Source organism: Drosophila albomicans, chromosome 3 (assembly GCF_009650485.2).
Source record: "Drosophila albomicans strain 15112-1751.03 chromosome 3, ASM965048v2, whole genome shotgun sequence".
Classification (NCBI taxonomy): domain Eukaryota; kingdom Metazoa; phylum Arthropoda; class Insecta; order Diptera; family Drosophilidae; genus Drosophila; species Drosophila albomicans.
This window is the reverse complement of record NC_047629.2, coordinates 9,976,433-9,992,558: the sequence shown is the minus strand read 5'-3', so window position 1 is coordinate 9,992,558 and position 16,126 is coordinate 9,976,433. Positions and strand designations below refer to the sequence as shown.

At 41.6% G+C, this 16,126-nt stretch overlaps 1 protein-coding gene across 2 annotated transcripts; it reads left to right on the top strand.

The window, feature by feature from the left end:
• Nucleotides 1–1,731: 1,731 nt before the first annotated feature.
• On the top strand, nucleotides 1,732–14,211 carry LOC117572326 (BTB/POZ domain-containing protein Tiwaz). Of its 2 annotated transcripts, none has more exons than XM_034255061.2 (5): nucleotides 1,732–2,109; nucleotides 2,589–2,651; nucleotides 12,349–12,456; nucleotides 12,535–13,046; nucleotides 13,170–14,211. In XM_034255061.2, exons 3-5 carry the CDS (start codon nucleotides 12,362–12,364, stop codon nucleotides 13,613–13,615), a joined length of 1,053 nt encoding a protein of 350 aa, XP_034110952.1. In that variant the 5' UTR covers nucleotides 1,732–2,109; nucleotides 2,589–2,651; nucleotides 12,349–12,361; the 3' UTR covers nucleotides 13,616–14,211. The 2 variants fall into 2 exon arrangements, with proteins under 2 accessions (XP_034110952.1, XP_034110951.1); XM_034255060.2 differs by having other exon boundaries at nucleotides 1,736–1,761.
• The last annotated feature ends 1,915 nt before the right edge of the window (nucleotides 14,212–16,126 follow it).

The window sequence follows — 16,126 nt, the reverse complement described above, 5'->3', positions numbered from 1 at the left end:
AGCGCAATAATATGAAGTATGTACAAAATTAATTTCGCCTGCGGCCCAATTGCAGCTCGGTAACAATTGCCAATGAAAAATGATGTGACATAAATGCGTGTCGGCTGCTGCTGCTGGAAGGGTTGCGGTGCGGGGGCGTGGCAGCGTCAACTAGTAACAAGGGGGGGGCGTATGGAGCTTGGATTGAAAAGGATTGTGTTTGAGGTGCTGCTCTCTGAGGAGGCGGAGGGGAAGGGGGAGGGGAGCAAAAAGTTGGCACTCATTTTAATTACAGCTGCCTAACTGCAGGCTTTGCTTTACTCCACGCTCTCTCTCTCTTTCTACTTGGCTCTCGCTCTCTCTCACATGCTGTTTTTGAAACAGGCCTTGCGGCGTATTTATCACAAGTTTTTCTTTGCATCGCCTGAGGGCAACTACGAAATATTTCAGCTGCCCGACGAATACGACGACGTCGTCGTCATCGTCGTCGTCGTCGTCGTCATCATCGTCTGGAACTGGAACTGGTTCGCCTGGGGCATTGTTGCCAGCGACGTTGCTGCTGCTTCTTTTGCCAACGCGTCAAAGTCTCTGCGACGATGGCGCTGCTGTTGTTGTTGCTGTTGCTGTTGCTGCCGGTTGCCGTTTGCCTATTCGCACAAAGTTTCATTTCGTTTGAGCCTCCCGGCGGCTACAGCAACGTTCTATGCTTTGTCATTAACACAAACACACACACACATACAGACAAACGCACATACATCCGCAGGGGAGTAAGGGAGAGAGAGAAAGAGAGCAAGAGAAAGAGTGAGAGAGAGAGTCGCGCATGCATAAGGCAAAAATACAAACGGAACTGATGCTCAAGTCTGCAACTGACTTTGGCACTTACAGCACAAACACACTCACACTTAGGCGCTGCGAAAAGCTCATTAGTAAAATGTATGCACATACATACATATGTGTGTGTTTGCCAATGCATTGATTACCCATCAGAACTGTCGCCATTTCACACGCAACACGACAGTCCAGTTACAAAGTTAATTGCAGCAGCTTAGTGTGGCAAACAACAACTGCAATCGTCGTCGTCGCAGCAGCAGCAACAGCAACAGCAGCGAACAGCAACCGTAACAGTGCAACAGCACTTAAACCGGAAATAGACTATTAAACGTTCACACGCAAACATACACAGAACTCTCTCACACACATGCACAGACAGTCACACCGAGGCAAGGTGGCAGTCATATGGTGGGAAAGTCAGCAGCAACTAAACAATCGTTGTTGTAGCCACTTGTGCTCGCTCTCCTGCTGCTCTCTCCAAGGTCGCCATTTGCTGAAGACATCAAACATCAAACACAGCCAAAGTCGAACCTCGTGTCTCGAACACAACACGCAACTCGTAACTCGCAACCGCAACACACAACACGAACTTGTTCGGCTGTCAAACGTTCTAATAATAAGCCTATTTGTTTACATTTGAAAGTGGTTCGATTTAACTCCTAATAATTAATAACTAATCAGCATAATTCTTCCATTCAATTTACAAATATATTCAGTATAAAATACGTATATTTTCGCCCATTTCATTTGCGTTTCTTCTTCACCATTTCCATGCCAAATGCTGTTGCCTCTGGCTGTTTGATACAGATCCTTTTGCAGTGTGCGCTGTGAAGCCTGAAGCGTTGCGTTCGTTGCGGCTGGTTGCCAACAAGTTTGAGCATGAGTAAAAACCAGTTGGTTGGCGTACAGAGTTTCAGTTCACAGCGAACAATCGGCGCGAATGCAAGTCAGGTAAAAGCACAATTGAGAGGCGCTTGTGAGATTAGTAGGCAACAAACGGCGGGCGCGACAACAACCGGAAACGGAAGTAAACATTTTTAAGTGATATGTGGTGCGTTCGTGTTTGAGGCGCCATTTGCAATTAACTAGCAATGCGTTCATCATCTTAAAAATTGACAAGATACTCTAGAATTCACATCGGAAACGGAAGTTCAATGCCAAGAATCTAAGAAGCCACCAAAAACAAAGGCCATCAAACAAAATCAACAAAACAACATTAAACGTTACAAATTTGTTATCTGCGCGCGCTGTTTGACATAAAATAGTTAAAGTGCATTTCCTAAATATACCGACTTTTTTGTGAGTTCCATTTGCATTGTATGTGTGTGATACTGTCTGTCTGTGTGTCTTTGTGTCTGTGTGATTCTTTCAGTTACAATTGCTGTTATTCTTACTCTGCTTCGCACACAGTTTTCTCTCTAAATGTTTGTGTGTGTTGCGTCCTTAAGATGCAACAGTTTATTTTGATTTCGAATATGTGTTAGCCTCAATTTTTCAACATAAATTACAATTCTTTTCGTTCACATTTTTTAGAAAGTCGTAAAAGTGCCCAGTCAAAATTTATTTCTTTAAATGTGTGCCATTTAATGCGGGCGCCTTGAAGTCATTTAGTAATAATCAGAGCAACAAAAATATAGATGAGAAGAAAGTCAACTTGAAGCTTATTTTATAAAAAAAAAGAGTTTTAATTGTATTTAACATTTTTTTCGACATATATTAATTGATTTGACGTAGCCTGTAATCGTTGTTAATATTTGATTGTGTGCTTGCCTTTCTAGAACTCCATTTGTTGCATTGGATCAACGATCACCATTGACGGTGGAGTCCTCCTGCCCCAAACGGTGAGTAAACAAACAAAATACCCAACAACAACAAAAAAAAAAAGAAAACAACCAAAATCGCTCACTCAATAAATTAGTTAGAAAAGATTTCGTAATAAACGAATTTCGAGCACATAACCGATTGAAGAAAGACCTCAGTTTGCCCGATTCAGACAGAGAGTTGCATGCCACAGAGAAACAACCTCTTTCATTTTTTTTTGTGTTTTTTTTTTTTTTGTTGCCCCATGTTGCCCATTGCTCTTATGTTGTTTCTGGTATTGGTGTTGGCTTGGGCCAAAAACGCCTAAGGGTCAACTGATTTTCGTCTCTCCCACATCTGCCACATCTGCCACATGCACATGCCAAGTCCAAGTCCAAGTCGTAGTCCATGTTGGACTCCGAAAATTGTGTGCCATAAACGCAGACTGTTTAAAATTTGATGCGCCTCAAGTGCTGCTGCTTCGGCCCAGCCCGCACCAAAGGAGAAATAAACAAAAGTACGAAGAACAAAACACACACAGAGAGAGAGCGAGTGAGAGAACGAGAGAGAGAGAGAAGGAAGAAAAAATAAAAATTGTATCATGCCTCGAGCCTTTTTGGACAAACTTGGCCCGCAGCTGAGTTATGTGTGTGTGTGTGTGTGTGTGTGTGTGTGTGCAATGGCAAAAGGAGGCGGCCAACTAAGTCGAGAGGGGTCCGCATTATTTTTTGTTTTTTTGTTCTACCTTTAAGGCTATAAAATACGTTGGCGAAGGCCAAAAGGGGGAGGCGATTGACCGGTTGCTGTTGTTGTGATTGTGATTGTGGTTCTCCTCCTCTCTCTCTTGTTTTTCTCTCTGTGGCGCTCTCTCAACTTAGCGATATCCAACGCCAAAATTGCCTGCAGGCCTAGAACCCACATACAGCGAAGCAACGCAGCTAACACACAGCTAACAACAATTACAACAAGAGCGAGCCACATTTGTTGTGCTCTTTCAACAAATCGACGAACATTTCAAAGTCGTCGAGACCAACAAAGTTCAAAGCGTATTGTCGCTGGCCAAAACCCAAAATCGCATTCAAATAAGCCAAAACAAAAGCAGTCAGCCAGCTAGCAGACGCGATGGAGGCGTTTGTGGCGACCTTCAGCAGTCGCGACACAGCGATAACTGCTACCAACAGCTTTCCCCCCGCCCCTTCATGCTCTTCCTGTCACTCTCCAGCCGTGCCTCTATCTGTGGCAAGCAACTGGTTTTACTCTGCGAAGGCGGAGTCGAACACAAAGTCAAAGTCGTTTGTTTTGCTTTTGCTTTGTTTGTTTGTGGCACAAACGCAACGTGTGGCTGCCACACGTGCTGCTTGCTGCCTGGTGATGTTGCCTGCCTCCTGTTAGCGCCTCTAATTTGTTTCCAATTGGCAATTTGTGCATTTAAAATACATTTGCATTTGGCAGTCGCAAGTGATTTCAATTACACTCCAATAGTCAAAGGCTTTTCTAGTCGCAGTCGAACGGAAAATGTGAATGGGATTGCGATTGCGATTACAATTGCGAATGTGGCAGACTCTGAGTGTGCAAGGGAGTGAGTGAGAGTGGGGGGCAAAGGGCAACTGCAAGTGCGTGTGCATTTGAAAGCCCATTCAGAGCACTTGCTGCTACAGACAAAAGCGCTTAACGCGCTGTGTGTTAATTAAGCGGCAATTCGGCATCATTACCAGCATCAACATTGGCAGCAATTGAAATTACGAAGGCGGCATGCGAAATCCTTTGATCGACTACAAGTTGCCACATTCGAGTTTACTTCTTTTAAGCAAATTTGCACCTTATTTAATTTGTGAAGTGTTATTAAAAATATAAGATAGTAGAAGTAAAGTTAATTTTTGCTTCGTAAATTTTTATCTGACATTATTTTTATTATTAAAATATTAATCCTAATTATAAGTGAAGTCAAAGGAATAAATTCTGTGAGTTTCTTCTCTATGTTTATAAAAAGTTGTTCAACATTTTGTATGGCGAATAAGGTCACATTTAGTCTAAATAAATTTACGAAACGTTTTCCAATTTAATTATTATTTATGTTGATACACAAAATTATTTAAATGCATTGACATCATGCACAAGTTTAGTGGCACAATAATGTTTTCTTTTATTAATACCTACAGTTTTCAGAATTTTCTTGAGGCAATCATCACATAATTTATATTATCTAATAAATGAAAGGCTCTCTATTGAATTATATTTGTCAGCTGGCCATTATCATACTGTATTTGATATTTATTTATTACCAACTGATAACTATAATTCAAATTACTTAAAAATTTCTCGTTTTTCGGTTAATACAAAATATATGTTAAGTGCCTTAAGACACTCTTGGGTACAAAAGTGTTAAATAAACTCTTTATTTTTTAACCCAAAAACATTTTTTTATTGCTGACAAAATTCAAACATTATAATAAATAATTAATGGTAAATTTGTAAAAAAAACTTTCATTAAAATTAAATGAAATTATGTTCAAAATGGAAAATAGAATCATTTTCCAAAATTCTTCATCTAAAAAAATGTATTTTAAAACGAGATTACATAAGATTTCAGTTAGCTTTCACTATATTAAGCAATAATGAAATAATCTAAAACGAAGCTAGAAAAATACAATCTAGTGTGCTCCACTGTGAAATACTCGCTACTCATTTTTAGTAAGACCATATACTACAAATATACCAAAAATATACCGCAAAAATAATAAAAGATACTCAAAGCTATACGTGCTATATATGTTATAGATAATGTACAACAATTCAAATAAATACCATAGGGTACAAAATATACCAACTTGTCAGCCAAAGCTACCCGATTGTTGTAGACTTTTTTAACAAACAAATTTCTTAAGTAACTTCTATAATTTTTTCTGATCGCGGCCAAATTTTAAGAAATCTTAAATACTGTAGTAATTATTATTTGAACAAACGAGGAAATTACGCTTGCTATTCCATTTTCGTCGATTCGAGGTATTAAAAGTTAAGGTATAAGAATAAGATTTTGCAATTACTGTGAACATTATTTGATCATTATTTGGTCATATGATCGACAAATGAAAAGTGCTTGATTTTATTTTCAAATTTTGAAACTACATATAAAAATATTATATTTAGATTTATTCATTATTTATATATAAAAAATTATTTACCCATTTTCAGTAAAACCATAAAATTTACTTATTATCAATTAGATAGATTGTAAATAAACAGAATAAAAAAAAAGAATAAAAAAATTTCAGTAAAACCATATTTTACAAATATTGTAAAAATAGATCGCGTAAATACTAAAAGAAATCTAAAGCTATGTATATTTGGTATATCGATTACTTGCAAAAATGATAAACTTGTATGAATGATACTTATACAATGATTTTCCTTTCGTGGCAACCAAATTAATTTAAGAAAATTGATTGATAATTGTATAGAGTGATGAGAATTGAATCAAAATTGATAAATAATTGTATAGTATGATGCGAATGGATTTCACGGAAAATAAAAGTAAATAATTGATTTCATTTGAAATAAAAACACATATACCTTCTGCTTTCATTTCAATACAGGGTGCAAGTAAAGAGAGGCATTGGCACTTGGTCTTGCTTTTGCTTTTACTACGACTGTTGCTGCCACAGCACCTGCACCTGCACCTGCAACTGCGCCTGCAATTGTTGCACTTGGCTGTCGAATCGCTTTGTGTTGCAAATGCTGTTCATTGTTGCTGCTGCTGTTGATGCTGCTGTTCATGCTGTTATTGCAATATGCACACGCAAATTGCGCCAATTAGGAAATGTGTATTGGCAGCCAGTTTGCCAGTTGCAGGAAGCGCGTTGCAAGTAGTATTTGCCACTTGAATAACTGCACATGCAACGAACAGCCAATTGCAACTGCAATTATTATGTGCACTTGGACTCTTTGATTGATCCATTGGACCGAAAAAGGAGGCTCATCCCGAACTTTGCTTTATTATTGAATTGAATTTGAGCAGATAATTGTTGTATGCATGCGGAATACATGACGTATGCGCAATTTTTGGAATGTGCAGTTCAGCTTGACTTGCAATTCAATTTTTGAGGATTTAGCAATAAAAACATTTGGCTGAAAGATATACACTCTATATAAGTGTGTGGATGTGTGTGTGTGTGTAATGTTTACTCTGCAACGTAGCAGTCAGCCTAAGGAATTCAGTTATCCGGCGAAATGAGTGCTTCACTCGTACCTAGAACAACTCACTACAAACATCCATATATAACATACGTATGTATGTATATATATTCGTATTCCATCTTGCAGAGCCATTCATGCTATCCAGCTTTTGGCATATGCAGCGCAATCGTCGTTTTTATTTAATATTTTCTAATAAATTTTTCAAAGTTTATTTTTGAAAGCCTTGCAGCGTTTTAATATCTGCTACACTCGACTCGACTCGACTCGACTCCAACTCAACTTTTGCCACACACACTCACACACATGAGTGTGTTTGTGCATACATATACATATACATATATAGCGCATATATTTGTACAATTTGGCACACACACACATACACATTCTGCAACTTTTGCTAGCCAATTTTCATAGGACTTGCGACTGATTTCCCATATGCGCCGGCGACTCCTTGCAACAGTTGCGCCGCTGCTGACGTCGCTGCCAACGTTCAGTTTTTCGTGGCCTTTTGTAACTTTGCTGCTGGCTAACAAGAAGAAGATGAAGAAGAAGAAGGAGCAGCAGTTGCGAGGCGAAGCAAAAGCAACAGCGGCAACAAAAGTTTTCTCATGTGTGCGTCCTGCTGCCTGTTGCCTGTTTTGCCACATGCTGTGCGCCTATGCTGCGTCCAAAAAAGTCGTAAAAAAACAACACACACACAAACACACACACACAACTTTTTCATTTGCCTGCTCATCAGCGTTTTGATTTTGGCCGCCATCTCCAGTTGTGCTCGAGTTGCGGAGTTTGCGGAGTCGCCGCCACCCGTTGAACTGTTTGTGGCCACTCCCTGAGTTTGCCAGTTCGCTGCTTCCACTCGTCACTTGAGGCATTAGATTCTTCTTAAAGTGTCCCGCGGCCATTTGCGTGATTTGTGTGAGTGTGTGTGTGCGAGAGTGGGTGTATGTCTGTATGTCTGTGTGTGTGTGTTTGCAGTGAAGCATATACGAGTACTTTTTGTTTGTCTTGCCAACATACACAAACCTGGCAACCCTGGCGCAACTCAGTTGGGACAGCCCTTGACTGCCTTTCCTCATCACCTCTTCACCCCTTCCTCCTTCCTCCCTCACATGCTCACTACCTTACTTTTTTGTAGCTCTGTCAAAAGTCACTTTAAATGCCACTTGGCTAATTGAAGCACATTGCAACCAGTTGCAATGCGATAAATTTGCCTGCAAAGCAGCCATAAGTCGCAGTCACAACTTGGCGGCAAGTTGCTCCTCCTCCCCCTCCTCCTGCTCTTCCTCCTCCCTCTCCTCCTTTTATCTACCTCCTTTCATAAGCTCATATGCGAACTAAAGAGCGCGACGCTGCAGCCGCCAGAATTGTAGAGAGAGGCGAAATGAAGCCAACGCTGAGCGGCCGGCGGCATTTTAAAATTGAGATAAGGTTTTGCCTCGAAAAACTTTCGTTTCTGGCTATGGAGTTTGGCTTAGGATATGCAAGGAGTTTTTTTTTCCGAGCGGTGTGGAAGGAGGTTTGATTTCTTCTTCAGCTGCTGCTGCTGCTGTTTTTTTGTGTTCATCTCTCTCTCTGTCTGTTTTATGCGTTGTTTTATGTTGCCTCGGGGAGCCGCAACTTAGGTATGATATCTTTAAATGCACACACACATACACAGAGAAGAGATACACACATATGTGTGTGCATGTATAAATAGTATGTAAGCCAAAACGGACACCCAACTTACCTCGCACCAAAACTCAAACTTTTCTTCCACATTTCGAGCATGTGTGTGTGTGTGTTTTGTTTTGGGGCAATACTCTCCGACCAGAAAGCAGAGACCAGCACCAGCTCCAGAGAAACTGAAGCTATAGCCAGGCTGTAGCCAGAGTCAGAGTCAGAGCCAGAGTCGAGAGTCGGTCGCCGTGTTTGGAGTCGCCTTGTGTCGTGGTTACTGCCAATGCTTCATGCTCTTTTGTTGTTGTTGTTGTTGTTGTTGTTGCTGTTGCCTTCAGCGCTGCAAGGATAAATGAATGAGGAGGCACACACATACACATAGAGACAGACAGTCAGATATACACACGCGTTCTCTCTCTTTCGGTCTTATGCAGCAGGTGCCCTAGGAACTGAACAATCCCCAACCCCATAAACTCAGACCTTCGCCCAATCTCTGAAGCACCTTTGCCAGCACATGATTCTCTCTCTAGAGCTGCTGCTGCTGCTTGGCTCTGGCTTGGCTTGGCTTGACGTGGTTTCGGTTTGGCTTGGTTTTGGTTTCGTTTCGTATCCATCCATGATTTCCGCACTAATTCCAAACGATCGCCGCTGGCTAAGTCGAGCGTTTTGCCCTTTTTCGCCGAATTCGCAGAGGGAGTGAGAAGGGGGGAAGGATTTTGTACTGTAGCTGTAGCTGGAGCAGCTCTCAGGACACACTGTCTGGCTGGCCTTTGTGTGCGGAAGGTTGCCTAGCCGCAGGACATTTTGTAGGGGTTACATAGTCAGCGTCAACGTCAACGTCGACGACGTCGTCGTCAACCTCCGCCTCTGCCTTCTTGCTGAGGTGTGTATCACTAACTGTGTGTTGATCTATGAGTATATGAGTGTATGCGTGTGTGTGTGTGCACTTTAGCTCATTTCTTGGCTTTTGTTATCGCTTTTGTGTGGGTTTGTTGGGTTCATGCGGGGTGCGATGTGTGTTGCAAGGACTCTCTGGCTGCTGCGGCGGCTGTGTCGCATTGAGATTGAGCTCGACTCGACTGGCAATCCTTACCCCAAACCCAAACCCAATCTCAATCCCTTCGCCTGCTTCTCCAGCTGCTGCTGCTGCTGCACTTGCCAGCGGCTACTCTTGTCTGTGCTATGGACTCAGCAAAATTATGTGACCTCGAGGCACTGCAGCAACAGCAGGAGCAACAGCAATAGCAACAGCAAGAGCAGCAGCTGCAACTCTCGATAGTTTCGTCCAAAATCTGTGAGCAATACCAACTAATAAGCTGTCTTTTTGTCTATCTCACAACTGTCATGCTCTCTCTCTCGCTCTCGTTCTAACATGTGTAAAATGCTGGGCAAATTGAAACTCAATAATGAACGGAGAATGGCCAAGCAATGTGCAATACAGTCAATGCAGCCAAAGTGGGAGAAGTCGAGTTAATGGCAATGCTATTAAAAGGCAAACCAAAGATGTCAGTCACTGAAGACTCAACTGGCATTCGAGGAGGAGAGCAGAGACCTAGGCGTATTATGGTAGCCACAACAACAATAAAACTGCCGCCCACTCGAATTGCAAATGTAGCATGCAGCCAGGTTGGAGTCCGAGACCGAGTTCGAGTCCGAGTCTGAGGTTCAGGCTCAGCTCTGACAGCAACAACAGCAACAACAACAGCAACAACAACAGCAACAGCAGCAGCATTGGCAACGGCAACTCTTCAAAATTTCATGCTAAACTGAAGTGTAACCAAAGGCGTTGCAACTCTCCCCCTCTCTGTCACTCTCTCTCTCTCTTTCTCTCTTGCTGGCTGGCTCTGTCTTTGATTCGCTGGCTCGCTCAGTGCATAGAAAAGATAACGCCTGTGGTGCTATTGGACTAGAATAGGTTGCAAAACTGCAGTGTGCTTGTACTTATATACAATACCGTTAGCACTGTTCCCCACTTTGTCTACATATATGTATAGATGTCTCTCTCTCTCTCTCTCTCTCGCTCTCTGTGTGTGTGTGTGGCTGCTGCACCTGTGCACCAAGCTAGTAGCTGCAACACAGCCTCCAACCTGCTTGCTTGCTTGCTTGCAAGCTGCCTCAAGTGGACCGCAAAGCAATTGAAATTGAATTGTTTTGTGGCACAGACCTCGAGCTCTTCTTCACATATGCGCTTGTAGTTGCTGCTCTTGCTGTTGTTGTTGCAGTTGTTGTTGCTTCTGCATTTAAGCCATATTCATTGGCCATGTTTTATTGAGCGCATTGCTTACGCTTTTATAATTGTCGTAAATTAATAAAAACGAAAAAAAAAACGTCGCAGCTGTAAACACAACAGCAATAATTACACACACACTCACACAGAAACACACAAACACATATATAACTTATACACACTCACACACACTCACGCTTATTGCCCCGCAGTCATTTTCTTTAGCAATTCTTTTTTTAACCCTATTTTGCCAAACGTATTTAGTCTCTCGTCTCTTTGGCATTTTTTCGTCTCGTGCATAAAAACAGTGAAGCATACGTGAATGTGAATGTGAATGTGTGAATACACTCGCATGTGAATACGAATACGAATATACGTATACGACTGCGAATGCTCATGTAGTTAAAGTTAATCAAATCGTAATTACCAGAGCCATATGGCCCAAGGGCTTAAAACATTTTAAAAAGTAAACTTGTTTAGCAAACATGCAGTCAGTACAGCGGGCAGAGGAAGGAGAGGGGGAAGGGGGAGGGAAGCTGGGGAGGGGGAGACAACTGCATGCATCAACTGGCAAGCAGCCAGCTGCCAATTGCTCTGTGGCCTAATGCGCATAAAAAAAAACAACAAAAACAAAGCTAGAATGCGAAATAAAATATCAACAACATTTTTGTCAAGGGCAACAGGGAGACAGAGGAAAGATAAGGGGAGGGGGGACAAAGGAGATTCCCCCCCACCAGGTTGATGATTGAGTTTTATTAATTTGTTGTCCATGACGACAGCTAATGATACTGAGATATGATGATGATGCGAAGCAAATGAAAGATGACGACGATGATGCCACAATCAAGTCAAATTTCGCATTGGCCGCTTACGTTGCGTATACGTCATGCTGGACAAGGGCTTGACATATCATAATTAGCGTGCGTGATGCTTGCTGCGTTGCTGCGTGGCTCTTTGTGTGTGTGTGTGTGTGTTTGCTGCTTTGCTCTGTTGCACGTCGCTGCGTCGCAGTTTGTTGCCATAACGATGCTCAAATCAACGTGATTTTCGTGTGAAAATCGAGGCGCATGCCCAGCGGTCAATTTGTCGGTCGACAGCGAGTTGTCGAGTGGAGGAGGAGGCAACGAGGAGAGGGCAACAGTTGAGCACCCCCGCACCGTGACCGTCACCGTTTGCCGTCACCATTGCCTGTCTGTTGCATGCTGCATGCTGCATGGGTTTTGGCGATTTTGTCTTGTCGTGGCAGCAAACTTCCGCTTCAGGCGCTCTTTCAATGTGTGTGTGTGTGTGTGTGTGTGTGTGTATGTGTGTGCAGTTGGGGTCGCCACATAAGTGAGTTAAACGCAATGAAAAACCAAATATTCCCACACAATCATATGAAATACTTTAGCGTTATACTATACAAAACTCTTAACTACGAAATGCGAGGCAAATGCCCCGCAGCGTTCTTTCGGCATTTGCTTTGTCACGTTTGCTGCTCTCCACCTATTTCCCCTCCCTACCCGACTGACTTCATGTAATGGAGCTGTAGTCAATTTGAGCTCTGGTCAAATTGGTTCTCATGCAAGCAAAGCAACTTACATAACGCTGCGGCATTAGCTCATCAACTTGTCAGACAAACGACGCTCGCATTCCACTAATCTCTCGCTTTTTGTTTTTAGGAAAAAATGCGATATGGATCGAGAGCGCGAAAGAGATGCAAAGGGTCTGGAACCGCGCGATTTATCCTCCACAGGGCGCATTTATGCTCGCAGCGATATTAAAATCAGGTATGTTCAATTCGAGAGGAAGTTTTTCTGTTTAGCCTACATAAACTCTATGGTTTCTTTTTTATACAAAACTCTTAGCGCTTCGCCCACCGTTTCACCAACGATCTCAAACTCCTCATCGCCCACACCGACACCGCCCGCCAGCTCCTCAGTGACGCCGCTGGGTCTGCCCGGAGCGGCGGCAGCTGCAGCCGTTGCCGCCGCAGCAGCGGCCGCTGCAGGCGCCGGACCTGGAGGCGCCTCGGCCGGAGCCAGTTCCTATTTGCACAACCACAAGCCCATCTCGGGGATTCCATGTGTGGCGGCCGCATCACGATATACGGCGCCGGTTCACATCGATGTGGGCGGGACGATTTATACGAGCTCGCTGGAGACGCTCACCAAATATCCCGAATCGAAGTTGGCGAAACTGTTCAATGGCCAGATACCGATTGTGCTCGATTCGCTGAAGCAGCATTATTTCATCGATCGCGATGGTGGCATGTTTCGTCACATCCTCAACTTTATGAGAAACTCAAGACTATTGATTGCCGATGATTTTCCCGACCTGGAGCTTCTGCTCGAGGAGGCGCGCTACTACGAAGTGGAGCGTAAGTTCAGTTTATCCCCCTTCCCCACTTTTCCCCCAATCAAATGCAAGCTAACCTGTTGCTAATTTTGCGAATTGTCTCTTTCTCTGTCTATGTCTGTGTCTGTGTTTCGCCCCATGGCAGCAATGATTAAACAGCTGGAGAGTATGCGCAAGGAGCGTGTACGCAATGGTAACTATTTGGTGGCGCCACCCACACCGCCAGCACGCCACATTAAGACCAGCCCAAGGACGAGCGGTGCGCCAGAGTGCAATTATGAGGTGGTCGCCCTCCACATCTCACCGGATCTGGGCGAGCGCATAATGCTATCGGCCGAACGGGCGCTCCTCGACGAGCTCTTCCCGGAGGCGAATCAGGCCACACAGTCGAGTCGCAGCGGCGTCTCATGGAATCAGGGTGACTGGCGCCAAATCATACGCTTCCCACTCAACGGCTATTGCAAACTGAATTCGGTTCAGGTGCTCACGCGTCTCTTGAACGCCGGCTTCACCATCGAGGCCAGCACTGGCGGCGGCGTTGAGGGCCAACAGTTCTCCGAGTATTTGCTCGTCCGTCGCGTTCCAATGTGATAGGCTCGTCCAGCTACAGTTTCAGATACAAGTTTAGTAGGTAGAGGTACAGATACAGATACAGATACTGATACAGGTACAGGTCAATGTCGTCATCGTCATCGTTGTCGTCGATTGTGGCAAGGGCGCTGTGTAATCGTAATCTATGTGCGAGTTGCGCACTAATTGCTGCCCTGGGGGCACGTTTTCTGGGTTTGCATGGGTTCACATTTTTGGGGGCGTGGCATTCAAAGCTCTTGTGTTGCATTGTGTGCGGTGTGTTTGGGTTGTGACATCAATTGGGGGATTTTATGTTTTGTTTTTTTGCGAATTTCTAAATCCAAAATGTTATTTAATATTTATATCAATTAGGTTTTGCTAACAAGTCACCAACACACACACACAACAATTCTATTCTTTAGTATTTTTAGAATAAGCCACGACACTCGACTGTTGACAGCTGATAGCCCCCAGCACTGATTTGTTTTATGGCCTAAGTTCGTGTGTAGTTCGAGTACGAATAGTTTGTGTAGTTTCTTCGTTGCGTTTAAGTCAATTTGTTTAGTTAAGTGCTTTCAAAAAAAAAAAAAAAAAAAAACTATTTCGGTTATTTAATTGCATACAACTCTCTAGCCAGACAGACAGTTTAGCGCAATTGTCTTAAAGCATAACTTATAAAATACGTACGTATAATATGTAGCTATCACAACAACAACAAAACAACGCGAAAATCAAAAATCGAATATAACTATGATAATTAAACTCACACCACAATAGTTTTGTAGTACCATAAATTGATGTAATTGAACTTTTATGAATGTAAACTATGAATTAACTTTTCAACATACACACATATACATACTACATATAAATACATACCGACAAGCTCTACAAATAGCATATCCACAAATATGTGCAAAGTATAAATACTCAACCGTAAATATAAAAATACAAATTAAATAAATCAAAAACAAAATAAGCGAATTAAATTCAAAACAAAACACACAGTTTGCGCCCAATTTTAGCAAAATCCATTAAATTGTCTAATTGCGTATTTCAAAATAAAAAAAAAATTTTAAACAAATAGAACTGCTGTATTTTATTTCTTGTAACAGTCGTGTAATTTTAAATTGTACTTCAGCGCCATCTAGTGAAGAGTTGCTAGAAACAAGTTTGTCTGCAGTTACTTAAATTTACTGCAGATGGCGATGTCTTCTTTCAAACTATAATTTTATGTAGCATACTTTTGTGCTGACTTTGGTTTGGAAGTCTACAAGGGACAAGGCAACTTGGATCGAATGGATTGATGGGTGGTTTCTCTCTTATGCTTGCTGCAGTGCATACGAAGTTGCCCAAGACTAGGTAATTAGATATCATGTTCTTGGACTCAAAAGCAGGAGATATTACTACTCTTAGTTCAGTTCCGTAAGCAGGTGAAGGAAAAAGCTATTTATATACTATTTGTGTCTAATTTATTTTTGCCTAGTACGTGAAGTACACACCAACCCACTCCATGTCATAAGTATATTTCCATGTAAAGAAGATGTAATCAGCAAGTCGATAAACTCTGTCTACTTTAAAATCAATCAGTTGGTTTTGCTAATGTGACAATTTGGGATTCCCATTTTCCTTATTTCTGCATACAGAGACATACTCCTTAGACAAAAACTTTAGTGCAACAATCGTGTTGGTTTTCATACAAATGTTATTAGGACCTTTTTATTTACAAAGATTTTTCTAAACATCCGAACATAATTTATCAGAAGTAAGTATTCCTAAAACAATAATAAAACACAAATATGTTATTTAAAAATCGTTTTATTTACTCGTATATGCATATCTTTGCGTAGGTACACGTAAACTAATTGCAATTAAATTAAATAAAATTAAAATATATTTATGTAAAATTGTATATGCAAGCTACGGTATTTGCACGGGGCAAATAAGAAATAATCATAAAGATTAGTCATTACATGTATACAGTATATAAGTATTACAATCGTACGTGTTTTGTATAGAATAAAGTAAGTATTATTTACACATATCTTTGATCAATATATATTAGACTAAGTCTTAAAGTTAAGTTTCAGTTTCAACCTTAATGTGCCAACAATTATTCGAAATCTTTAGGAGAATTGCATAAACCATGCATGGCACGCTCGGGATTAATTGTTTTCATTCATTCTTGTTTAACTTGTTCTATCGAATGGATTTTGAAATTGCATTAAAGATCTGTGGCAATCGATCAGAATTTACATTGGTTTCTGTATATCGTTCGAGTTATGTATTTTTTTTTTGTATTTTCTATTTTGTTGTATATTTCTTTTTTGTTTTTCATTTTTTGAGTTTTGTTCGCAAGCAAGTTAAAAGTATTTGTTAATCATGAAAATTATTTAAACTATATCACAGTTGAAAACTAGTCGCTAAAAGCCTATTAACTCTATATGTATATAGTATATGCTAAAAGAAATTGTTGGATATAAATTGTGCGAGAGTCCGCTACATGAACTAGAAATAACTTTAGCTTAGAGT